This window comes from Nerophis ophidion, linkage group LG15 (assembly GCF_033978795.1).
Source record: "Nerophis ophidion isolate RoL-2023_Sa linkage group LG15, RoL_Noph_v1.0, whole genome shotgun sequence".
Classification (NCBI taxonomy): domain Eukaryota; kingdom Metazoa; phylum Chordata; class Actinopteri; order Syngnathiformes; family Syngnathidae; genus Nerophis; species Nerophis ophidion.
In genome coordinates, this window is record NC_084625.1 from 45699420 (window position 1) to 45727014 (window position 27595).

At 39.6% G+C, this 27595-nt stretch overlaps 1 protein-coding gene and 1 long non-coding RNA gene across 3 annotated transcripts in view; both read right to left on the minus strand.

Moving 5' to 3' along the window:
- Positions 1–24364, minus strand: part of rbm33a (RNA binding motif protein 33a) — a 76296-nt gene extending 51932 nt beyond the window's left edge. The window contains exons 1-8 of one of the 2 annotated variants that reach the window (XM_061922253.1): positions 24144–24364; positions 17651–17729; positions 12027–12075; positions 11843–11913; positions 6603–6834; positions 2346–2462; positions 725–893; positions 464–654 (exon numbers count right to left, since the gene is read on the minus strand). In XM_061922253.1, the coding sequence (XP_061778237.1) occupies positions 464–654; positions 725–893; positions 2346–2462; positions 6603–6834; positions 11843–11913; positions 12027–12075; positions 17651–17729; positions 24144–24150 (915 nt within the window). In that variant the 5' untranslated portion in view covers positions 24151–24364. Of the gene's footprint in view, positions 1–463; positions 655–724; positions 894–2327; positions 2463–6602; positions 6835–11842; positions 11914–12026; positions 12076–17650; positions 17730–24143 lie in introns of both variants that reach the window. The other variant, XM_061922252.1, reaches the window with a different exon arrangement.
- Positions 1–27595, minus strand: part of LOC133569713 (uncharacterized) — a 164567-nt gene that overhangs the window by 60147 nt on the left and 76825 nt on the right. The window lies entirely within an intron of this gene.

Sequence of the window (27595 nt, forward strand, 5' to 3'; positions counted from 1 at the left end):
TGTTATGAATTCCGTCGGTTATCATTAAACACTCTGCTCTGAGCGATCCCATTAGTCATCCTGTGACTGCGCTATGACACGTGCATGGATTTGTGCTACGGCTTAAACCGCCCCCTCCAATCGTGTCAAAAAAGGAGAATCGAGCTGCGCCTGGGCACGATTGAGTGTGCTCACACTCTGTAAACGTTGCAAGGTTGTGGTGTTCAGTGGTCCTGAGCACGAGACGATTGGCCGAGTGCGAGTACGCCCTTCAATGTTGTCTATGGATATTCTCATTCATCCAGGTCACTGTAATCTCAGGGCATTCAATCGATCGCAACTGGACTGTTTGATTTGCCTTAGAAGACGTTTCGCCTCTCATCCGAGTAGGCTTCATCAGTTCATGCTCGTAGACTTAGATCGGTCTGATGTCGCCCTTAAAGGCTCCACTGTATCCCAGAGAGTCGATAACCTTTAGTTTTACCTGCTGCATGCCCATGTTGCCTCTCTGATGGAACTTGTGGTTATTCATTCTTCCTCTGTTTCCTCCTCTCAAATTGTGCATTCCAAAACTGGAAAAGTTCCCTCTTCCTCGGCCCCCGTAACGGTTTTGCCGCTTCTGCTGTTCTTGTTGCTCAAACTCGATCAGATCTTTTTTGGCCTTCTCTGACAGTTCTGAAGGAAAGAAAAGACCAATTATTCAGACCTTTTGAATCACGTGACATGTACGACGATATGTACCTACCTAATGTTTCAGGGATATTCCTCCTCTTTGTGCTTGTGTCAGCCAGACGCACAACACCACCATCCTTTCTCTCGGATTTGAAACGGATCCGGCCCGACCCTTGGTCTTCATCCTCCTCATCGTCGGAGTCCTCCTTTAGTTTTTCTTCAGGCACACCTTCGTTTTCAACCTACGGACACATTTTCATGGAGGAAAAAATGATGATCAAATTTTTTAAGACATGTTTTTGCTTTTTAGCCATACATTAATTCAATCATCCTAGCATTAGCTGCTAATAATCGGCCACCAGACCGATATTTTAATTTATGAGTGGCTCAACTGTATTGTTTTTAAAGGGGACCTATGAAGATTAATGTCTTTTAAATGATACATTGTTTGATAGTTGTGTAAAACAATGGCATAGGATCAAATCATAAGGTTCATGCATTTTGTCCTGAACTTGCGAATTACAGATGTCTGATAATGGCTTTTTTGCCGATATTGTTAATCACCGATTCCGATATCAACCTATACAGTTATACACAGTCGTGGAATTAACACATTATTATGCCTAGTTTTGTTGTGATGCCCCACTGGATGCATTAAACTATGTAACAAAGTTTTCCAAAACAAATCAACTCAAGTTATGGGGAAAAAAATGCCAACATGTCACTGTCATATTTATTATTGAAGTCACAAAGTGCATAATTTTTTTTAACATGCCTCAAAACAGCAGCTTGGAATTTGGAACATGCACTCCCTGAGAGAGCATAAGGAGGTTAAGGTGTATATTGTAGCGTCCCGGAAGAGTTAGTGCTGCAAGGGGTTCTGGATATTTGTTCTGTTGTGTTTATGCTGTGTTACAGTGCGGATGTTCTCCCGAAATGTGTTTGTCATTCTTGTTTGGCGTGGGTTCACAGTGTGGCGCGTATTTGTAACAGTGTTAAAGTTGTTTATACGGCCACCCTCAGTGTGACCTGTATAGCTGTTGACCAAGTATGATTGCATTCACCTGTGTATGTGAAAAGCCGTAGATATTATGTGATTGGGCCGGCACGCAAAGTTTGTGCCTTTAAGGTTTATTGGCGCTCTGTTTAAAAAGTCATACATTTTGGTAAATTTTTCTTTTTGAAACAGATACCGATAATTTCCGATATTACATTTTAAAGCATTTATCGGCCGATAATAACAGCAGTCCGATATTATCGGACATCTCTACTTCAAATCATAAGGTTCATGCATTTTGGCCTGAATGTGCAAATGCGGTGGGAACACAAACCACGCAGTTCTACAGGAACCTACAGATATAAATGAACAGTGTACATTTTCAAAAGATAAATTATGCTAATTTTGGGGAGGGCTGAATGTGGTTCCATTTGTAACTTGGGAACGCCTCGACGAATGAACATCATGCAAACACTCCAAAAAGGGGTTAAGAATGTGACTGCGAAGCAAAATTTACACCAAAGCATATGCAACATATATTATTTAGACCACAAGGAAGTGTTTTCAATGTAGATTAAAATCAGCATAGGTCCCCATTAAGGAAGAGTTTAGTATTTGCTCAGTTTGAGTCTAAGGCAAAGTGTGAGCTTTAAGTTATGGAATGAGTCTCCTGGCATACCACATCTGTGTCAAAGACCTGAGAGCCCGCTGCAGAATCTTCTCTTGCTTGCTGATCTTGATCCCCCAACTCCTCCCCCTCTGGGGGCACTTCCTGCTCAGCTCCTTCATTATAGCAGGTTTGGTATTCATTGTCCTGTCGACATCAAAGATATTCAAAATGGTAAAATTATCAGATGTTGGCATACTCAATACAAACCTCAACATTGTAAAAAAAAAAAGGGCAAATGCTGCAAATTGCAAAGAGGCAAATATAAAAATGTTATATAAAGGGTTTTGGGGAAGAGCCATGTAACCCCACCCCCCTCCTGATAGTAAATTACCATAACAGTGGGCACACAGCTTCATTACTATTCCTGACAGCATTTGTAATTCAATGAGATGTAAATGCTAGACACGATATAGAGAACTGTAGGCAATAGGGCGGCGGCTATCGATTATTTTAGTAGTCGAGTAATCTGTTTGTTTGTTTGATTAATTAAGTAAAAATATAGAACACTTTATTGCCTCAATGCTTGAAGATATTTGAAACAACAACGTTTTTTTCTGACGATCTTTATTATTTCTTCTTGGTATTACCGTATTTTTCGGAGTATAAATCGCTCCGGAGTATAAGTCGCAACCCCAGCCAAACTATAAAAAAAACTGCGACTTATAGTCCGAAAAATATGGAACACAAACATTGAAATTGCACTTTTAACATGTGTGCAAAGGGATGGGCTATATGACCTGAAATCTATACTACAATTAATATTGCAGCTTCCTGCGATACCGATATATATAAGAGGTGGGAGGAAAAATAATAGATTTTTACATTCATCGCAATTCGGTCGATTATAACAGTGTTTTTCAACCTTTTTTGAGCCAACGCACAACTTTTACGTTGGCAAAATTTCGGAGGCGCACCACCAGTATAATCATTAAAAAATGAAACTCAGTGGACAGTAAAGAGTTGTTTTATATGACCTTAAACCACAACAAAGGATGCATCACTATAGCTCTTGTCTCAAAGTAGGTGTACTGTCACCACCTGTCACATCACGCCGTGACTTGTTGGACTTTTTTGCTCTTTTCCTGTGTGTAGTGTTATAATTCTTGTCTTGCGCTCCTAATTTGGTGGCTTTTTCTCTTATTTTTGGTATTTTCCTGTAGCAGTTTCATGTCTTCTTTGAGCGATATTCCCCGCACCTACTTTGTTGTAGCAATCAAGAATATTTCAGTTGTTTTTATCCTTCTTTGTGGGGACATTGTTGTCAGGTCATGTTCGGAGGTACTTTGTGGACGCTGTCTCTCCTCCACTGTAAGTCTTTGCTGTCGTCCAGCATTCTGTTTTTCTTTACTTTGTAGCCAGTTCAGTTTTAGTTTCATTCTGCATAGCCTCGCCTAAGCTTCAATCCCTTTTCTTAGGGGCAATCACCTTTTGTTTATTTTTGGTTTAGGCATTAGACACTTTTTTACCTGCAACCTGCCTTCCACTGTTTCCGACATCTATAAAGCAATTAGCTACTGGCCGCCACCTACTGATATGGAAGAGTATTGCATACTTACTCTGCACCGACACTCAACAACAACACATCATTTGCAGACTATATTTACTGGTTTGCAAAAAAATCTTTTTAACCCAAATAGGTGAAATTAGATAATCTCCCACGGCACACCAGACTGTATCGCACGGCACAGTGGTTGAAAAACACTGGATTATATAATCGATTAGTAAACATTAATAATCGATCATCAAATTTAGAAGGGGACAATTATGGCAAAAAAAAAATAATCACGATAATTTTGATTAAATTCAAATAACAATAGCAATATAAAAACTAAATTCAGTTTTCCAGTTTGTTTTAATTAGTTTTTTTACCTTCTTGTTTTAATGTAGACACATAGAATCATTATACTGCTGTGATTATATGCATCAAGTGTTCATTCAAGGCAAAGGGCCAAAATATCGAGACATATATCGTGTATCGTGACATGGTCTAAAAATATCGAGATTATAAAAAAAGGCCATGTCGCACAGCTCTACTCACAACCTACCGATCTCAGGGCGAACACTCTAACCACAAGGCCATTGAACAGATTAAATTTGATTAAATTGTTAATCAAAGCAACGGAATATAAATTAAAGCTTCTTCCTAACAAAATGTATCGATAAGTATTTGCAGCCCGCGTAAGCAAAAAAAAAAAAAAAAACAACAACAATGTACTTTTTGCAAATAAATCATAACATAAGGCCCGTAAACGTCACACACAAACGCACAGACATTTTAAGAGATGACAAATCAGTAGGCGTGTAACGGTACGTGTATTTGTATTGAACCGTTTCGGTACGGGCGTTTTGGTTCGGTTCGGAGGTTTACCGAACGAGTTTCCATACGGACATATTAGGTAGCGCCCCGCAGGTTGTGTAAATAATGCAGAGCGAGGCACAACACACAGCAGGCTAGCAAGGACCGGGCTAGGACAACATGCAAAAGCCAGAGCTGGAAGACCCTCCTGCCTCGATAACATCTCCCGTTTGGGAACACTTTGGCTGCGTGATACAACAATTGAGGACGGAGGTTTGCCGACATTGTTCAGCAGCAGTAGGGTACGCTTTTGCCAACACGTCAAACATGCTAACCCCTTTGAAGCGTCACCACCGCATTCAAGCAGCCTCTCCTTGGCGAGTCAGGCAGGGCTGAAGCAATAACAAATGTTTTTATAGCAGCAGATTTAAGACCATCCATCCATCCATCCATCCATCCATCTATCCATTTTCTACCGCTTGTCTCGTTTGAGGTCGCAGGGGGTTGCTGTATTGCATTAAAAACTAGATTTTGACCCACTTCTATGGTGGAAGAACAATAAGCCTATATATCCTCTTATTGCCAAGTTAGCCAGGCTGGGGGGCGGGGGGGTGTTGATGAACGTGGACCCCGACTTAAACAAGTTGAAAAACTTTTTGGGGTGTTTGCATTCAGTGGTCAATTGTACGGAATATGTACTGTACTGTGCAATCTACTAATATAAGTCTCAATCAATCAATCAATCAATCAATCAATCAATCAAAAAAAGCACTTTATATGTAGAAAGATTTTGTTAGGAAACCATTCTGAGCCTTATTTTATTTAGTTTTTATTTCATATATGTTGACCACATTAACCTTGGCAATGGACCCTGTGTGTATATGTATGTTATGCCATTGTTTACAAATTTGGTAAATAAATAAAACAAAAAATGTATATTTTGTTGTTTTCTTACTGTACCGAAAATGAACCGAACCGTGACCTCTAAACCGAGGTACGTACCGGACCGAAATTTTTGTGTACCATTACACCCCAACAAATCAGTAGTAGCGAACTAATCAGTGCTGGTGTCACAAACAAGCAGGACCATTTAACTAGTTGGTTGTGCTGAATAGAAACATCCGCACACGTGCGCACAAAAAAACAAACACACACACACGCAACACGTTCATTAGCTCTCCAAACAGTGGCAGCACAAAGTCACAGAACAAAACAAACACTCTGGCTTAATCAGATAGATGCACTGGGATGCTCCCGCAAAAGACAACAGCTTCATCCTTTTAACTGCTCTGTCGAGTGCTGTCAAATACACCACAGCTCTGCACCTTTGGGATGGCCCAGCCCTCTTCGGTCCAGCATCAGTGACCTTCGACCTCCCAAATGGACAAAAAAATAAAATCTTAAAACGTGTAGAAAGTCTGACTGCAGACTTTCCTGCAGGTGTTGCAATACTTAGGTCCACATTGTGTCTACCTGTCAGGTGGCAAACAGCATGACACCTCGCTAAATGGACCATAGCGGACATTTGCACAGGGATCAGTGCTTATCGTTGATCCTCTTAGTGTGGGAGAACAAATGAGAGCGTCACCATCAATCATGAGAGACGTGTATAGGATGTCCTCAGGAAGGTCAATAATCTTTTCACCTGCATGAGGCTTTATCAGATCTTGATAAAAGCCACCCCCCCACACACACATTAACCTGCGGGCCTGGCAGCACATCTCCCCAACACAAAGCAGCTTCTCTTATTTCCCCCAAAGATACAAGGCCCAAGGTCACAATGGCTCTTGGATTTGGAGGCCTGCTGCCAAAAAAGCTGTCAAGACAAACTTTGTCAGCATGATAGCGAAATTAACAGGCGATACCCAATTTAAACCTCTTCCACACCCAAACGCAGACTCCTGAAGAGATAGATTTCCACTCCGATACACAAAAGGAAGTGAGACAGACAGGGGTGGGTCCATGCCAGTAAAGACAAAAAAACTCACTTGAAAGTCGCCGTCTAAGGGCTCATTGATTTGGATGTCGAGCACTTCATCCTCAGTATGATCCACTTGGTTTTCATGCACATCATCCTGGCTGTAGTCCTCCGTGTAGTCCTCGTCACCCCCCTGCTCCACGTCCCCTGCCTCCATGTGGTCTGTGCCCAGCTTGGCGTCTGAGGCCTGGACGAGGGACGTTCCCAAGCTGTATGAGGCGTTGAGGCTCACATCCGGACCGCTGAAAACCCCAAAAATTGGACTGTTCACACAACATGTAAAACATATCAAGCTTCTCTAACTTTCACCACCATTTGAGGGGGGAAATGTAAAGATGAGCTATTTTGAGTTGTTGTACAGAAGTATTTTTGTAGGGTTTTGGTGCTCAGCAAAGTTTTGCCTTGGCTTTTGTTTAGAATAGAATTGAATAGAATAGAAAGTACTTTATTGATCCCTGGGGGAAATTCAGCACCACAGTTCGCTCACAATAAACAATAATAATAATAAATAATATATAACATATATTATATACATAATATATGAATAATATAAATATATTATACATATATTCTACATTTAAGTGCAGTCAAGAAGGAACATATGCATCATACAGTCTGATGGCTGTCGGTATGAAGGACCTCCTGTGTCGTTCCGTGTTACATTTTGGGAGTCTGAGCCTTCCACTGAACGTGCTCATTCTCTCCGCAAGGTCCGAGTGTAGTGGGTGGGAGGTGTTGTCCATAATGGCTAGGAGTTTTGCTAGACTTCTCCTCTCTGACACCACCGCCAGAGAGTCTAGCTCCACTCCCACCACGTTACTGGCCTTCTCTACCAACTTGTCCAGTCTGTTTGTGTCCCTCACTCTTTACTGTCTCAGTTATCATAAAACCAAACAGGGCTGAACAATTAATCGAATTTTGATTTTTATTATGGCTCCCCTCGATCAGAAAAATATCAAAATTTAATTTAAAAAAAACGAGTTAATAGGCAAGGCAGCGTGCATGCAAATTCCTGAGCTTTTAACGGTGAAACAGATGAAAAGCGAATGAGTGACAAAAAAAGAGCACATCTACCGTATTTTTCGGATTATAAATCATTCCGGGGTATACGTCGCACCGGCAGAAAAATGCATAATAAAGAAAGAAAAAAACATTGTTGGCGGTAAATTATAAAAACCGAGAAGGGCTGAACAAAAATGGTACGGAAAAGGAAATCATGTACTGCAGATTACAAGCTGGACGTAGTGAAATATGCAGCAGAAAACGACAAGAGGAAGCGACGCATACCTTTGGAGTTGGCAGAGTTGTTTGGAAGCGACATCGAGGAAGAAGATTTCATGGGATTTATCGATTAGGAGTGACAGATTGTTTGGTAAACGTATAGCATGTTCTACATGTTTTGGTTATTTGAATGACTCTTACCATAATATGTTACGTTAACATACCAGGCACCTTCTCAGTTGGTTATTTATGCCTCATATAACGTACACTTATTTAGCCTGTGGTTCACTATTCTTTATTTATCTTAAATTGCCTTTCAAATGTCTATTCTTGGTGTTGGATTTTATCAAATACATTTCTCCCAAAAATGCGACTTATACTCCAGTGCGACATATATATGTTTTTTCCTTCTTTATTATGCATTTTCGGCCGGTGCGACGTATACTCCGGAGCGATTTATAATCCGAAAAATAGGGTACCGTATTTTCCGCGCTATAAGCCGCACCTAAAAACCACAAATTTTCTCAAAAGGTGACAGTGGGGCTTATAACCCGGTGCGCCTTATATATGTATTAATATAAATATTTATTTTCATAGAGTTTAGGTTTCGCAACTACGGTAAACAGCTGCAATCTTTTTTCCGCGTAGAAGAGGAAGCGCTTCTTCTTCTACGGTAAGCACCCGCCCACCAGGAAAGAGGAAGCGCTTCTTCTTCTATGGTACGCAACCGTGTAGGTAAGCACCCGCCCCCGTAGAAGAAGCGCGCGGCTAATCCGATTCATTTCATTTGTGTGTTTTTGTATTGACGACCACAAAGTGGCTCCTACTAAAAGACACGCGTATAACGCAGAATTCAAACTCAAGGCAATAAGTCACGCAGAAGAACACGGAAATAGAGCAGCAGCGAGAGAATTGAACATAAATGAATCAATGGTGCGTAGGTGGAGGAAGCAACAAGATGACTTGCGCCAAGTAAAGAAGACAACACAGAGTTTCCGAGGGAACAAAGCAAGATGGCAACAGTTGGAGGACAAACTGGAACAGTGGGTTGTTGAGCAGAGAGCAGCAAGCAGAAGTGTCAGTACCATCACTATTTGAATGAAGGCAACAGCGCTAGCATGCGAACTTCACTTAGAGGATTTTAAATGTGGTGCTTCTTGGTGTTTCCGGTTCATGGAAAGACGCAATCTCTCCATCCGCACACGGACTACTATTTCACAGCAACTGCCAAAAGACTTTCAAGAAAAGCTGGCTACTTTCCGCGCATATTGTAAAAACAAGATAGCTGAAAAAAAGATCCGACACTGACTCTAATGACTTCGACGAGACGGAACCCGCCATTTTGGATGCCGTATTCGCCCAATTATTCAATTCAGACACCGAAGAAGAAGAATTCGAGGGATTTATGGATGAGGAATAACTTCTGAAAGTGATCTTTAAATGTTTATTTTGTGTGCTGTGACATTAAAGTTCGAGCAACGTTGAGTTATTGATGTTGCTATTGCTCTGCATTATTTTGAGTGTTACTATTGTTGTGATTGCACATTTGCACACTGGTTTGTATTATTAAAGTTTGACTGACCTATCTGACTGTTTTTTTGACATTCCCTCTAGCGCGGCGTGGGCGCGGCTTATGACCCGGTGCGGCTTATAGGTTAACAAAGTTTTTAATCAGGGGCAGTAGCTCCACAGCCACAGATCCACTATTAACCACTAATATTACAGTCAAAATGAACGCTTGTTCCCATAGGCACCATAAATAAATGATAAATGGGTTGTACTTGTATAGCGCTTTTCTACCTTCAAGGTACTTAAAGCGTTTTGACACTACTTCCACATTGACCCATTCACACACTGATGGAGGGAGCTGCCGTGCAAGGCGCTAACCAGCACCCATCAGGAGCAAGGGTGAAGTGTCTTGCCCAAGGACACAACGGACGTGACGAGGTTGGTACTAGGTGGGGATTGAACCAGGGACCCTCGGGTTGCACACGGCCACTCTTCCACTGCGCCACGCCGGAGGTGTTTGGATGTTTAAGCGCCTTATAGACAGAATAGAGCGACTCTCACAGGCCCATTGTAAGCAGACATTTGATTGCATTTATTTACTTTTTAGAAAGCACCGACAAATGAAAAATGTGTGGTTGTTCTGCATAAAGACTGAATGATAGGCAAAAAAAGGGCAGTTCCCCTATAAGTAATGGACTGGACATCATTTTAAATGTCATTCAAATTTGAACTTTACAGTGGAGATAAGAACAAAATATCGTTGATTATCTCATGGTAGTGCGGGATAAAAAAAATCAATAAGGTGCAGATATATTGCAGTAATATTGGATAAAGGCTGCAACCAAAAAAATCTCAAATCAGACAAGCAAATGCAAAATGCATAGCAGCACAAAACACCTTTACTCACTCATAAACTGTTAATAATATTTAGACAAAAGTGTATATTATATATACTATTATATTTATAGTATTTATATAGGTGTGTGTGTGTGTGTGTGTGTGATGGATATGTGTGTATTTTGGGTATATGCATGTGTGTATGTATGTGATTATGTATGTATGTGTGTGTATATATATATATATATATATATAAATTGTATATATGTGTGTGTTGTGTACATATGTGTGTGTACATATGTATATATGTAAGTGTGTGTGAATTTAAATGTATTTAATATAGACAATATATAGCAGCAACCACTGAATTGAATTATATTATATATATTATTGTATTATATATTGTATATATATATTGTATATGTATAGGGCTGGGACCTAATAAGTTTACTTCTTCCCACTCCCTTTTGAGCCAATCTTGACATCTACAAAAGATTAGTCACATGTAATGTTTTCAATGTAGGTGTAAAAATAATGTATTATTTCTTTTGTATTTTATGTCATTCTCTTGTTTTGTTTACATGGCTCAAAATAAACCATTCATTCAAATATGCCATTCATTGAAGGTGCGGCTTACAACACGGGGCGGCTTATAGCGCGGGAAATACGGTAATTGATTATTGGTATCGGGCTGGAAAGTAAAAAGTGATCTGTATTGGCCTGACAATGTTTTTTTTTAAATAAAAATAAGACCATAAATGATTTCAAAACAACTAAAACATTAATCAATTAAAAAAAATTAACCACACTATTGTGGTTGTAATTGATGAGCATAATGTACAGGACAATTATGGTACATAGTGGTTGTCTACAGGCACAATTTCTAGCTCTGTGCGCCATTCTGGTAAAACCAAATAAATGGTAATTCTGATGTAATTCTGATGTAATTCTGATCAGGGAATGAGATAATACTTCAATTTTAAAAGTAGTTTTCTCCCTTGTCTAACTTCTTGTGGTATCCGTAAAGCAGTCAGAGGCGCACAAGCTGAAACACAGGAGACTTTCACGTGTGTCAGAGCTCCTGTTTGTTGTTCCTTAACACGTTGTGCCTGTTTGATGACAGTCATATGGACGTATGACTTTGTAACTGTGGGAATACTGCTGTGTGACGTTAGCTTGCTTTCTGTTCAGCTTGCTGCTAATTAGCCGGTCTCTTTTTTTTAATTACCTTACTCTTTTAGGAAAGCAATGTTTTCTGTCTCTCCCCCTCCTCAGTTACTGCATATATCAGCCCGTGCTGTGTTTACATTGTTAACTCTTTCACATGGAAATCATATTTCATGTGTAAGTTCGTAACCTTGTGAATATTTTGTCGGGTTATTTATGTACAGCTATTTACATAAGTTTGAGCATTTGTTTACATGCAATTGTGTGGGTTGTATTTGTATGTGTGTAGTGATGCCATGCAGCATACATGCATGGGAATTCATTTTGCAGTGTTTCTTTAAAATATATATTTTTTTACAGTTTTACAAAAATAGGAAAAGAGAAAGAAAAGAGGATACGTGTATTCTCTGCAAAGAGCATTAAAGTTTCTTAAATCCAAACCATGGAATTTGTCTTTCTTGGAATAATCATGTTATCCATCAACCTGTTTGCATCATGGACAGAGTAATTGTTTACCTCATAAGATCATCCTCATCACTTTGAAGAAGTGCATCGGTGAGCTCCTCGTCTTCATCTTCAGAAAGGCTCTAAAAAACATGGGGAAATACATTTTAAGCCATTTTTTTGGACTGACCAGTTACAGGCGAGGGATGCGGGGCATTAGAAAATGAATTTCCATCAATACTGTGTATCGTCTTACCCTTTTACCCGACGGTGAATCTTCCCCCAGTAAATCCTCTTCCAAGTCACTTTTAGGGAGAAATACAAACCATAAGAGATGCATGCAGACACATAACAGGAACTTTGCTATATGATTAAAAATACAGTTTCACTTTAGTAATGATATATTTAACAAATGTTTATTACAGTAAGGTTTCTATAGGTTTTAGCAAATCCAATGTAATGCTTTGTAATGCGGTTTTCAATGCCACTTAAAAAAATGTAATGCCATTTCCTACCCGGATGGTTGTTACATTTAGTCAAAAGATTACAACTGTCTATATTTTAGGGGTGTAACGGTACACAAAAATTTCGGTTCAGTAGGTATCTCGGTTTGGAGGTCACGGTTCGGTTAATTTTCGGTACAGTAAGAAAACAACAAAATATACATTTTTTGGTTATTTATTTACCAAATTTGCAAAATCTTCCACCAAAAATATTTTCTTAGTGGAATATTTGATGTGAAGTAATGGGAACCTTGGATAGGTCAATAATTCATAATAACATTGATTTTGATTCAATATTATGTTTTGAGCAATGACAGTTTGAAAAAAAAAAACAGCTTTGTTTTATTAGCCAACATTGCAACTTTTTCTAAATTACATTTAACCTTCAAGCTTTTTTTTTTTTACTTTTCTTATGTTTTTGTTTATTTTAATAGTATTTTTAAAATGTGCCGTGGGCCCTTAAAACATTAGCTGTGGGCCGCAAATGGCACCCGGGGCACACTTTTGACACCCCTGCTATAGATAATAAAAAATTACTGTATTTTTCGGACTATAAGTCGCAGTTTTTTTCATAGTTTGGCCAGGGGTGCGACTTATACTCAGGAACGACTTATGTTTGAAATTATTAACACATTACCGTAAAATATCAAGTAATATTCTTTAGCTCATTCGCGTAAGAGACTAGACGTATAAGATTTCATGGGATTTAGAGATTAGGATTGACAGATTGTTTGGTAAACGTATCGCATGTTCTAGATGTTATAGTTATTTGAATGACTCTTACCATAATATGTTATGTTAACATACCAGGAACCTTCTCAGTTGGTTATTTATGCCTCATATAACATACACTTATTCACCTGTTGTTCACTATTCTTTATTTATTTTAAGTTGCCTTTCAAATGTCTATTCTTGGTGTTGGGTTTCATCAAATAAATTTCCCCCAAAAATGCGACTTATACTTCAGTGCTACTTTATATATGTTATTTTCCTTCTTTATTATGCATTTTCGGCAGGTGCGACTTATTCTCCGGAGTGACTTATACTCCGAAAAATACGGTAAATCTGATAAATCAATGGATAAAAAGCAGAGCCTGGAGACGCATGCGCGTTTATCATAACTCTCTCGCTCTCTGCCCCTCCCTCATGAATGCTGCTGCTGCACGCACAATTTGTTTTGTTTTTAACCCCTTCTTAACCCTGAACGTACATTGTTAATACACGCAACCATAAGTCAAAATGCCGGACATTTGAGGCATTTAAAGAAACTCCGCCTGGACAGGCCCGCAAAAGAGGACATGTCCGGTAAAAAGAGGACGTATGGTCAGTCTATCCTAGCCCGGTCGCTTGTAGCACCGGACATGTCCTCTTTTGCTAGCATGCAAGCAGCGACCGGGTTAGGATAGACTAACCATACGTCCTCTTTTCACCGGACATCAATCAATCAATCAATCAATGTTTACTTATATAGCCCTAAATCACTAGTGTCTCAAAGGGCTGCACAAACCACCACGACATCCTCGGTAGGCCCACATAAGGGCAAGGAAAACTCACACCCAGTGGGACATCGGTGACAATAATGACCCAGTGGGACGACATGTCCTCTTTTGCTGAGCTGTCAGGGCAGAGTTTGTTAAATGCCTCAAATGTCTGGCATTTTGAGTATTGTTTACGCTACTTAATATGTCCGTGTGGAAACTTGTTCGGTACACTTCTGCACGGAACCGAAACGGTTCAATACAAATACATGTACCGTATACACAAACTTGGAAGCATCTGACAACAACATTGAATAATTACACGTTTAAATAAACTGTTACCATCTAGTGAATTGGCTCACAAGACTGACTTTTTTGCGGTGGCAGTAGTTATTGCGGAAACAGCAGAAGTTGCTTTATTGGTCAGGCCAAAATAAATTTGAAAGGGTTAATTGCCGCTTGCCTATAATGGCTGACTAATGATTAACAAATAGCATGTGTCATTTTACCGCATTGATGCCCATAGAGCAAAGTTTGGAGTCTTTTTTAAACAAACAAAAAACAAAATGGACTCATTTCTGTAAGCAAAAAATTTACCTGAATAGACGTCGAATATCTTTAAGTTAATTTTTTACCCCAGTTGGAAAAATAGGCTCGGACGTTGTCTTTTCGTTTCTTGTTATCACGGGATCACGATGGCATTCTTGCTCGTTTGTCTGTGCTGATGGCCTTATATTGCCCATGCAATTTGAAGCTGAAATACCACAACGGGACATTTGGCCAAGGCTGTCCTTTGTCACTGATTCTGTTTATAACTTTTATGGACAGAATCTCTAGGCGCAGTCAAGGCGTTGAGGGGTTCCGTTTGGGATTAAGTCTCTGCTTTTTGCGGAGGATGTGGTCCTGATGGCTTCATCTGGCCGGGATCTTCAGCTCTCACTGGATCGGTTCGCAGCAGAGTGTGAAGCGACCAGAATGAGAATCAGCACCACCAAGTCAGAGTCCATGGTTCTCGGCCGGAAAAGGGTGGAGTGCCATCTTCAGGTTGGGGAGGAGACCCTGCCCCAAGTGGAGGAGTTCAAGTACCTAGGAGTCTTGTTCACGAGTGAGGGAAGAGTGGATCGTGAGATCGACAGGCGGATCGGTGCGGCGTCTTCAGTAATGCGGACTTTGTCCGTTGTGGTGAAGAAGGAGCTGAGCCCGAAGGCAAAGCTCTCAATTTACCGGTCGATCTACGTTCCCATCCTCACCTATGGTCATGAGCTTTGGGTCATGACCGAAAGGATAAGATCATGGGTACAAGCGGCCGAAATGAGTTTCCTCCGCCGTGTGGCGGGGCTCTCCCTTAGAGATAGGGTGAGAAGCTCTGCCATCCGAGAGGAGCTCAAAATAAAGCCGCTGCTCCTCCACATCGAGAGGAGCCAGATGAGGTGGCTCGGGCATCTGGTCAGGATGCCAGCCGAACGCCTCCCTAGGGAGGTGTTTAGGGCACGTCCAACCGGTAGGAGGCCATGGGGAAGACCCAGGACACATTGGGAAGACTATGTCTCCCGGCTGGCCTGGGAACGTCTCGGGATCCCCCGGAAAGAGCTACACGAAGTGGCTGGAGAGAGGGAAGTCTGGGATTCCCTGCTTTGGCTGCTGCCCCCGCGACCCGACCTCGGATAAGCGGAAGATGATGGATGGATGGACATTTGGCTTTATAATCTTCTTCCTACTTATTCGTGTTACTTTGCGGCACTTCTCACTGGCTGGTCGCGAGACTCTCTGTACTGTATGTGTGTTGGCGGCAGCCCGCTCTTGTCTTTGCCGAGACAAATATTAATTGTTAATTAATTCCACTGTAAAATAAACGTGCTCAGGTGATAGAGCGATGCACAAAGAAAGACGTCTTTCTTCCTGTTTGAAGTGAGAGACGAACAAACGCCAGGCTCAATTATGATTCCCAAACATGTCTGTCACTCAAATGCCTGTGACGGACGAGAAAAAAAAAAATCAGCCTCTTGCGGTTATTTACAGCACTAATTAAAACCTCGATGTCGATTCGATTTTGATTGATCGTCAAGCCCTACATGAGACAATGCTGCCATATCGATATCTTTTGATGCTGCCTTTTTTACGGCCGTTTGCTCTTCTCTGCGTGTGACGGGCACAGCACAGGGCATTGTCTGCTTTCATTCTTCTTGGCTTAACCCTGTCCCTTGCGTGTTTACGTAGGCTTCTTAGACGCACAACAACAAACTTCTCAAAAGAATATTGCGGCTACAGTGCAGAGGGATGCAGTGCTTTGGTCACTGACTGCATTTGGTTATTGGTGAGTGACTACATCTTTATTTACACATACAGCAATTTGCTTGAGAACCTATATCTCTCCTTGGAGAGACTTTATCTCCTCTGTTTATGTTGTTCAGTTCCTTTTAGCGACTTAGCTGCTAGGTGTGTCAAGTGTTTAGCTAAGTGCCTCTCCCCAGAGCCCGTGTGGCCCAAATTGGTTTGCTACTGGTTGGCTGAAGAGTAGTTTCAAACTGAACAGTGAGCAAGTAGAAGCTCCGTCTACACCTGTGCACAAGCGTGAGGCTATAAACCTAACGTCAATGAGCAAGATTAACCAAAACTGCTTTGACAGGGTAACGGCTAATTACTTTATAAGAAGAAACAATACATTACTACTTACAAAAAAAAGTAATCTGAGTATTCTCAACTAGGGTTGGGCGATTTATCGATATACTCGATATATCGCGAGTTAGTCTCTGTGCGATATAGAAAATGACTATATCGTGATTCGTGATATTATATACATTCTAATGCAATTGCTTTTAGCTGCGGGCATTCGCCACCGTAATGTGAGACAAGCACTCGTGTTTTTACTTTTTTATGCATTCTAACGAATAAACACAAGCAAAAATTGGCTAACAATGAAGATAATGGGTGTCATTATGTCATTGAGTCTATTGTGCCCATAAAGAGCTGTAAAGAATCTCCAAAACACCCATCAATGATTTCTATGCGTGCTGTGTGTCTGCTGGGAGTGAAGCACAACGTCAGACTAGTGTGGAATACATCTCGGAATTGAGCCTGTTGTTAGCACAAGATTGGCAATAAAACTTAAAGAGAGCGCCTGACTTTTGCTGAATGCTATAATACATTGTCCATTCATTTTCTACCGCTTGTCCCTTTTTGGGTCGCGGGGGGTGCTGGAGCCTATCTCAGATGCATTCGGGCGGAAGGCGAGGTACACCCTGGACAAGTCGCCACTGCATCGCGGGGCCAACAGAGATAGACAGACAGCATTTACACTCACATTCACACACTGGGGCCAATTTAGTGTTGCCAATCAACCTATCCCCAGGTGCATGTCTTTGGAGGTGTGAGTACGCTGGAGTACCCGGAGGGAACCCACGTAGTCCCGGGGAGAACATGCAAACTCCACACAGAAAGATTCCGAGCCCGGGGTTGAACTCAGGACCTTCGTATTGTGAGGCACATGCACTAACCCTATGCACTGTGCTGCCCGTGTATTACTTTTATTTGCTTTCACGTAGAAAAACCCTTAGTTTCAAAGTGTGGTGGCTTTTATTTTGACTTTCATTGAATGCAAGAAAAAAAATCTTCAAAGCGTAACTGAGAGTGAAGCTGACTTGGTGAAGCATAGCACTGCTAGAACCAGGAAATTTGACCATGAATCCAGCGTAGGGTTGTTCGGATAGCAATATTTTGGTACCAGTATCCCAATTCCAGAGAAATGCAACGTTCAGACATGTCTGAAACTAATCAACTACATAATACCATCGGTAGAGAGAAAACGTGTATTCACAAGCAATTGAAGCTTTTAAAAACAAAACACCAAACCGACACGGTCAATAAATAGACAGTGATGTGAGTAGAGGTAGTTGACATACCTGTCCAGATCGTCATCTTCACCTCTTCTCCTGCGTGAACGCTCAGTTCCAGGTTTGTCATATTCATCAAAGTTATATTCTGCAGGGAAGAGAGTTGCATATATATTAGACTTTTGAAATTGATTGATTGATTGAAACTTTTTTTAGTAGATTGCACAGTTCAGTACATATTCCGTACAATTGACCACTAAATGGTAACACCCGAATTAAGCCATTAATTGACTAAATCAATTCATGGTAAGAAAAAATAAAATTTTAGTGGAGTTTCTTATTCCGGGTATATCATTTGGACTGAGTCGATATACACTCACTGGCCTCAACATCCAATATACATGTCTAATAAAGACCACATGCTTCTGACATTTCAATGACAAAAACGCTAATTATTTGTTAAAGAAATCTATTATGTGATTGCAGTCTTATTTATATGGCTGTGGTGTACAAAAACAGTACTAAACGACTTCATAGTGGGAAGTAGGGCTGGGCTGGGATATACTCGATATATCGCGGGTTTGTCTCTGTGCGATATAGAAAATGACTATATTGTGATATACGAGTATACGTTCTAACACAGTTGCTTTTAGCTGCGGGCATTACACTACAGGCTCTTCTCACTCTTTCTTGTCTCTCCTTCTCACAGACAGCAAGCACACCTTCTTACATATGTCACATACGTATACGCCCTTGCAGAGCAGAGGTAGCAGCATGGGTAACGTTAGCTGTGATGCTAGCGGAGCCGTGCGAGTGATAATACGAGAGAAAACATGCGCAAATCCGGTAACAAATGCAGGAAGAATTCATTCCCAATAAAAACAGCAGGGGGTCCATCGTCTGGCAGTGGTTTGGCTTCAAGTGGGAATATGTCGAACAGACAACCGTAATTTGTCAAGTGTGGGGCAAAAGCGTTGCTACAAAAAGTAGCATTACTGCTAATATGTAGCATCATTTGAAAAGTCACCTGCTAGAGAATGAAGAGTGCTTACTCCGCATGTCAACATCTCCATTCGGTGACACACGCCCACACTATCAAAATGCCGAAGCAAACATTTCCAGATAAACACCGTATGAAAAAAATTGTCAACAACTAAAGGAGATAATGTCCGCATTAACCTACCACATAGTGAAGGACATACACTGTTTGATTTCCTGTTATGCAGCTCATTTTTATTTGACAGTTATTGAAATATCATGTGTGACATCATGCACAAAAGTGCACTTTATTTGTTTTAAACTATTGTAGTGGCGTTCTGTACAAAAAGTGCACTTTAATTTAGTGTTGTTTTGACATGTCATATTAATGACATCATGCACAAAAGTGCACTAATGACTTGTTTTAAAATGTCTCTGACAATCTTGCACTTTCTGTTTTGAAATGACATGAATGTTTGTGTCACTGCTTAATAACTGTTTAACAAATACAGTTTTGGTCAATGATTTAGTTGTGATTTCCTTCTCTGCATGAAAGTTTAAAAGTAGCATATATTAATGCAGTATGAATAAGAATGTTTTAATGTAGACACATAGAATCATCATACTGCTGTGATTATATGCATCAAGTATTCATTCAAGGCTTAGGCAAAATATCAAGATATATATTGTGTATCGCGATATGGCCTAAAAATATCAAGATATTAAAATTTGCGTTAGCCTGTGACACATAGTCATTTTGATATTAGGCTAATATAGCTAATATATACACTTACCCTGTGTGTTGTCTTCATTATAACACTTATAGGACTTTTAAAGTCATTTTGATAGTATGCAGCTGAGATAGGCTCCAGCACCCCCCGCAACCTCAAAAAGGACAAGCGGTAGGAAATGGATGGATGATAGCAGGCTAATAGAGACACTTACATCATGTGTTGTCTTCATTATAACACTTATACAAGGCTTTGAAAGTAATTTTGATAGTAGGCCAATATAGACACTTACATTATGTGTTGCGTTCATTAACACTTATATGAGACTATTAGTCATTTTGATAGTAGGCTAATCTAGCTAATATAGACACATTATGTGTTGCCTTCAGTATAACACTTATAGTAGGCCAATATGGACACTTACATAATGCGTTGCCTTCATTGTAACACTTCTACAAGACTTTTAAAGTCAATGTTGATAGAAGGCTAATATAGCTAATATAGACACTAACATCATTTGTTTCCTTCATTATAACACTTATATAAGGCTTTTGAAGTCATTTTGATAGTAGGCTAATATAGACACGTCATGTGTTGCCTTCATTATAACACTTATATGATGCTTTTTAAGTCATTCTGATAGTAGGCTAATATAGGTAATATAAACACTTACAAAATATGTTGTCTTCATTTTAACATGTATATAACACTTGAAAAGTCATTTTAATAGTCGGCTAATGTAGATAATTTAGACACGTGTTGCCTTCATTATAAAACTCATATAAAGCTTTTAAAGTAATTTTGATAGTAGGCTAATATAGACACTTACATATTGTGTTGTCTTCATTCTAACACTTATATAAGACTTTTAACGTAATTTTGATAATAGGCTAATGTAGCTTATATAGACACTTACGTCATGTGTTGCCTTCATTTTAACACTTATAGATAACTTTTAAAGTCCGTTTGATAGTAGGCTAATATAGACACTTACATAATGTGTTGTCTTCATTGTAATACTTTTAAAGTCATTTTGATAGTAGGCTAATATAGGTAATATAAACACTTACAAATTGTGTCGTCTTCGTTTAACATATTACACTTGAAAAGTCATTTTAATAGTCGGCTAATGTAGATAATTTAGACACGTGTTGCCTTCATTATAAAACTCATATTAAGCTTTTAAAGTAATTTTGATAGTAGGCTAATATAGACACTTACATATCGTGTTGTCTTCATTCTAACACTTATATAAGACTTTTAACGTAATTTTGATAATAGGCTAATGTAGCTTGTATAGACACTTACGTCATGTGTTGCCTTCATTTTAACACTTATATATAACTTTTAAAGTCCGTTTGATAGTAGGCTAGTATAGACACTTACATAATGTGTTGTCTTCATTGTAATACTTTTATAAGACTTTTAAAGTCATTTTGATAGTAGGCTAATATAGACACTTACACCATGTGTTGCCTTCATTAAAACCCTTGTATAAGACTTTTAAAGTCATTTTGATAGTAGGCTAATATAGCTAATGTAGACACTAACATCATGTGTTGCCTTCATTATAACACTTTTACAAGACTTTTAAAGTCATTTTGATAGTACACTAATATAAACACATCATGTGTTGCCTTTATTATAACACTTATATAAGGTTTTTAAAGTCATTTTGATAGTAGGCTAATATAGACACATCATGTGATGCCTTCATTGTAACACTCATATAAGACTGTTAAAGTAATTTTGATAGTAGGCTTATATAGCTAATATAGACACTTACATAATGTGTTGCCTTTATTATGACACTTATATTAGACTTTTAAAGTCATTTTGGTAGTAGGCTAATATAAACACTTACATCATGTGTTGCCTTCATTATAACACTTATATAACACTTTTAGAGTCATTTTGACAGTAGGCTAATATAGGTAATATAAACACTTACAAATTGTGTTGTCTTCGTTTTAACATATTACACTTTTAAAGTCATTTTGATAGTCGGCTAATGTTGATAATAAGGACATTTACATCATGTGTTGCATTCATTGTAAAACTCATAAGGCTTTTAAAGTCATTTTGATAGTAGGCTAATACAGACACTTACATAACGTGTTCTCTTCATTGTAACACTTATATAAGACTTTTAACGTCATTTTGATAGTAGGCTAATGTAGCTCATATAGACACTTATGTCATGTGTTGCCTTCATTATAACACTTATACAAAACTTTTAAAGTAATTTTGATAGTAGGCTAATATAGACACTTACATAATGTGTTGTCTTCATTGTAATACTTTTATAAGACTTTTAAAGTCATTTTGATAGTAGGCTAATATAGAAACTTACACCATGTGTTGCCTTCCTTAAAACACTTATATAAGAAATGTATAAAGTCATTGTGACAGTATGCTAATATAGCTAATATAGACACATCATGTGTTGCCTTCAGTATAACACTTATAGAAGACCTTTGAAGTAATTTTGATAGTAGGCTAATATAAACACTTACATCATGTGTTGCCTTCATTATAACACTTAAAAAAGACAGAGTCATTTTGATAGTTGGCTAATATAAACACTTACATCCTGTGTTGCCTTCAATATAACACCTATCTAAGACTTTTAAAGTCATTTTGATAGTAGGCTAATATAGACACTTACATAATGTGTTGCCTTCAATATAACACCTATCTAAGACTTTTAGTCATTTTGATAGTAGGCTAATGTTGATAATACGGACACTTACATAATGTGCTGCCTTTATTATGACACTTATATTAGACTTTTAAAGTCATTTTGGTAGTAGGCTGATATAGACACTTACACTGTGTGTTGTCTTCGTTATAGCACGCATATTAAACTTTTAAAGTCATTTTGATAGTAGGCTAATATAGCTAATATAGACACTTACATCATGTGTTGCCTTCAATATAACACCTATCTAAGACTTTTAAAGTCATTTTGATAGTTGGCTAATATAGACACTTACATGTGTTTCCTTTATTATGACACTTATATTAGACTTTTAAAGTCATTTTGGTAGTAGGCTAATATAGACACTTACATAATGTGTTGCCTTCATTATGACACTTATATTAGACATTTAAAGTCATTTTGGTAGTAGGCTGATATAGACACATTGTGTGTTGCCTTCATTATAGCACGTATATAAGACTTTTAAAGTAATTTTGATAGTAGGCTAATATTGCTAATATAGACACTTACATCATGTGTTGCCTTCAATGTAACATCTATCTAAGACTTTTAAAGTCATTTTGACAGTACACTAATATAGACACTTACATAATGTGTTGCCTTCATTATGAAACTTATATTAGACTTTTAAAGTCATTTTGGTAGTAGGCTGATATAGACACTTACATTGTGTGTTGTCTTCAATATAGCACGTATATAAGACTTTTAAAGTAATTTTGATAGTAGGCTAATATTGCTAATATAGACACTTACATAATGTGTTGCCTTCATTATGTCACTTATATTAGACTTTTAAAGTCATTTTGGTAGTAGGCTGATATAGACACTTACATTGTGTGTTGTCTTCATTATAGCACATATATAAGACTTTTATAGTCATTTTGATAGTAGGCTAATATTGCTAATATAGACACTTACATAATGTGTTGCCTTCATTATGACACTTAGACTTTTAAAGTCATTTTGGTAGTAGGCTGGTATAGACACTTACATTGTGTGTTGTCTTCGTTATAGCACGTATATAAAACTTTTAAAGTAATTTTGATAGCAGGCTAATATTGCTAATATAGACACTTACATAATGTATTGCCTTCATTATGACACTTACATTAGACGTTTAAAGTCCTTTTGATAGTAGGCTAATATAGACACATTGTGTGTTGCCTTCATTATAGCACGTATATAAAACTTTTAAAGTAATTTTGATAGCAGGCTAATATTGCTAATATAGACACTTACATAATGTATTGCCTTCATTATGACACTTACATTAGACTTTTAAAGTCATTTTGGTAGTAGGCTAATATAGACACATTGTGTGTTGCCTTCATTATAGCACGTATATAAGACTTTTAAAGTAATTTTGATAGTAGGCTAATATTGCTAATATAGACACTTACATAATGTGTTGCCTTCATTATGTCACTTATATTAGACTTTTAAAGTCATTTTGGTAGTAGGCTGATATAGACACTTACATTGTGTGTTATCTTCGTTATAGCACGTATATAAAACTTTTAAAGTCATTTTGATAGTAGGCTAATATTGCTAATATAGACACTTACATAATGTGTTGCCTTCATTATGACACTTATATTAGACTTTTAAAGTCATTTTGGTAGTAGGCTAGTATAGACACTTACATTGTGTGTTGTCTTCATTATAGCACGTATATGAGACTTTTAAAGTAATGTTGATAGTAGGCTAATATTGCTAATATAGACACTTACATAATGTGTTGCCTTCATTATAACACTTATACAAGGTTTTAACATTTTCGCAGCTCCAGACAGATATTTTATTTATGGTCCGATATGGCTCTTTTTTAAAGCAAATCTATTCCATCCATTAATTTCCTACCGCTTGTCCCTTTTGGCGTAGCCGTGCCATGCTAAATGATGCTAGTCGGCTGCAGCGCTACATCTCATTTACAGCGAGCCAAGTCTGGAGCGGAATAAACCGTACAAACACACACATTATAGAGCCAAGCGACGTTTATAATAATTGTTTGATCAAATGAGCATATTTTGTGGGCTTATGTGGGAATTCCAACAATCGTGTGGCGAAGAAGCTATAGTTAGCTACTAGGCTAGGTTAGCATCGCACCGTCGGAAGAAAAGGGCTGACTTACCCTGCATGATGCCTGAAGCCTGCCGACTACGCCGTGACGGGGATCATTTAGTTTCTTTTCTTTTTTTCGTTTTCTTTGGCTAATTCACCATTTCGCCGATGCGCAGCGGGGAAGTGTAATGCTTGGAGCTTTGGAGGGAACAACAACAACTGCGGCGGACAACTGGAGCTAGCCTAGGACCAACATGGCGGCGGTTCAATGTGGTTAAGAAACAACAGCGCCCCCCTAAGGTCACATGTTGGAACAACACCGGAACAGGACAAATATGGGGAGTCGATGCATAATAAATAAAAAAAACGCGCTTAAAGGCCTACTGAAACCCACTACTACTCACCACGCAGTCTGATAGTTTATATATCAATGATGAAATATTAACATTGCAACACATGCCAATACGGCCTTTTTAGTTTACTGAATTACAATTTTAAATTTCCCGGGATTTTCGTTTTGGAAACGTCGTGTAATGATGACGTGTACGCAAGACGTCACGGGTTTTGAGGAAATATGAGCGCTGCACACACACACAGCTAAATGTAGTCTGCTTTAACGGCATAATTATACAGTTTTTTGGACATCTGTGTTGCTGATCCATCCATCCATCCATCTTCTTCCGCTTATCCGAGGTCGGGTCGCGGGGGCAACAGCCTAAGCAGGGAAACCCAGACTTCCCTCTTCCCAGCCACTTCGTCTAGCTCTTCCCGGGGGATCCCGAGGCGTTCCCAGGCCAGCCGGGAGACATAGTCTTCCCAACGTGTCCTGGGTCTTCCCCGTGGCCTCCTACCGGTTGGACGTGCCCTAAACACCTCCCTAGGGAGGCGTTCGGGTGGCATCCTGACCAGATGCCCGAACCACCTCATCTGGCTCCTCTCGATGTGGAGGAGCAGCGGCTTTACTTTGAGTTCCTCCCGGATGTCAGAGCTTCTCACCCTATCTCTAAGGGAGAGCCCCGCCACACGGCGGAGGAAACTCATTTCGGCCGCTTGTACCCGTGATCTTATCCTTTCGGTCATGACCCAAAGCTCATGACCATAGGTGAGGATGGGAACGTAGATCGACCGGTAAATTGAGAGCTTTGCCTTCCGGCTCAGCTCCTTCTTCACCACAACGGATCGGTACAACGTCCGCATTACTGAAGACGCCGCACCGATCTGCCTGTCGATCTCACGATCCACTCTTCAATCACTCCTGAACAAGACTCCTAGGTACTTGAACTCCTCCACTTGGGGCAGGGTCTCCTCCCCAACCCGGAGATGGCACTCCACCCTTTTCCGGGCGAGAACCATGGACTCGGACTTGGAGGTGCTGATTCTCATTCCGGTCGCTTCACACTCGGCTGCGAACCGATCTAGTGAGAGCTGAAGATCCCGGTCAGATGAAGCCATCAGGACCACATCATCTGCAAAAAGCAGAGACCTAATCCTGCGGTCACCAAACCGGAACCCCTCAACGCCTTGACTGCGCCTAGAAATTCTGTCCATAAAAGTTATGAACAGAATCGGTGACAAAGGACAGCCTTGGCGGAGTCCAACCCTCACTGTTCGACTTACTGCCGGCAATGCGGACCAAGCTCTGACACTGATCGTACAGGGAGCGGACCGCCACAATAAGACAGTCCAGTCCGACACCCTATACTCTCTGAGCACTCCCCACAGTGTTCCTGAATCTTTTGCAATTTGTTCAATTAATATTGGAGAAGTCAAAGTAGCAAAATGGAGTTGGTAACCTTTAACCTTTAGCCGCACAAACACACGGTGATTCCTTGTTTAAAATTCCTGGAGGTGAAACTTTCCTATGGATCCGAGCGCGGTCAAGCGAACATGAAACACGACAGAATGTCAACCAGCAGGTTTCGGTGAGAAAATTTTGGCTAAAAAGTCGCTTCTTACCGGAGAAAAGCTGAGCTTGTGCCGTCCATAGCTGCCGTCGACTCCCCTGAGACATTGGCGTCAAGACACCCGTGGAGACACCCTTCGGACTATCAGGTACTATTAAACTCACTAAAACACTAGCAACACAATAGAAAGATAAGGGATTTCCCAGAATTAACCCAGTAAATGTGTCTAAAAACATCGGAATCCGTCCCAATGCAATCGCGTTTTATATATTTTTTTTCTAGTCCGTAGCTATCAATATTCTCAAACATGAATCTTTCATCCTCGCTCAAATTAATGGGGAAATTGTCGTTTTATCGGTCCAAATAGCACTTTTTGTTGGAGGCTCCCATTAAAAACAATGAGAATATGTGAGGAGCCATCAACATGTGACGTCATCGTCTGCAACTTCTGGTAGAGGCAGGGCCTTTCTCTTAGCACATAAAGTTGCAAACTTTATCGTGGATGTTCTCTACTAAATCCTTTCAGCAAAAATATGGCAATATCGCGATATGGCAATATCTCATTTCAGTGGGCCTTTGAGGGCCTACTGAAATGAGATTTTCTTATTTAAACGGGGATAGCAGGTCCATTCTATGTGTCATATTTGATCATTTCGCGATATTGCCATATTTTTGCTGAAAAGATTTAGTAGAGCACATTGACGATAAAGTTCGCAACTTTGGGTCGCTAATAAAAAAGCCTTGCCTGTACCGGAAGTAGCAGACGATGTGCGCTTGACGTCACTGGCTGTAGGGCTCCTCACATCATCACATTGTTTACAATCATGGCACCAGCAGCTAGAGCGATTCGGACCGAGAAAGCGGCGTTTTCCCCATTAATTGGAGCAAAGGATGAAAGATTTGTGGATGAGGATAGTGAGAGTGAAGGACTATAAGGAAAAAAAAAAAGACGAGGGCAGTGGGAGCGATTCAGATGTTATTAGACACATTTACTGATAATTCTGGAAAATCCCTTATCTGCTTATTGTGTTACTAGTGTTTTAGTGAGATTATAAAGTCATACCTGAAAGTCGGAGGGGTGTGGTGACCGCCAGTGTCTCTGAGGGAAGCCGTGGAGGAGCCAAGAAAGTCGCAGCTGCCTCTTTGACAGCTGCAGGAGGACGCAAGCTCCGCTCATGTTTACGGTAAGAGCCGACTTATTACCACAATTTCCTCACCGAAACCTGCCGGTTGACATGTGGTAGAGAAACATGTTTGCTTGACCGCTCTGTTCCATATTAAAGCTTCACAACAAACAAAGAAACACCGGCTGTATTTGTGTTTCAAAAATTCAGCTGCAATACACCGCTTTCCACCAACATTTTTCTTCTTTATATTCTCCATTATTTATTGAACAAATTGCAAAATATTCAGCAACACAGATGTCCAGAATACTGTGTAATTATGCGACAAAAACAGACTACTTTTAGCCGTGATCGGTGCTGGGAGAGCATGTCTGCTACAACCTGAGACGTCACAAACACGCGTCATCATTCCACGACATTTTCAACAGGATACCTCGCGGTAAATTTAAAATTGCAATTTAGTAAACTAAAAAGGCCGTATTGGCATGTGTTGC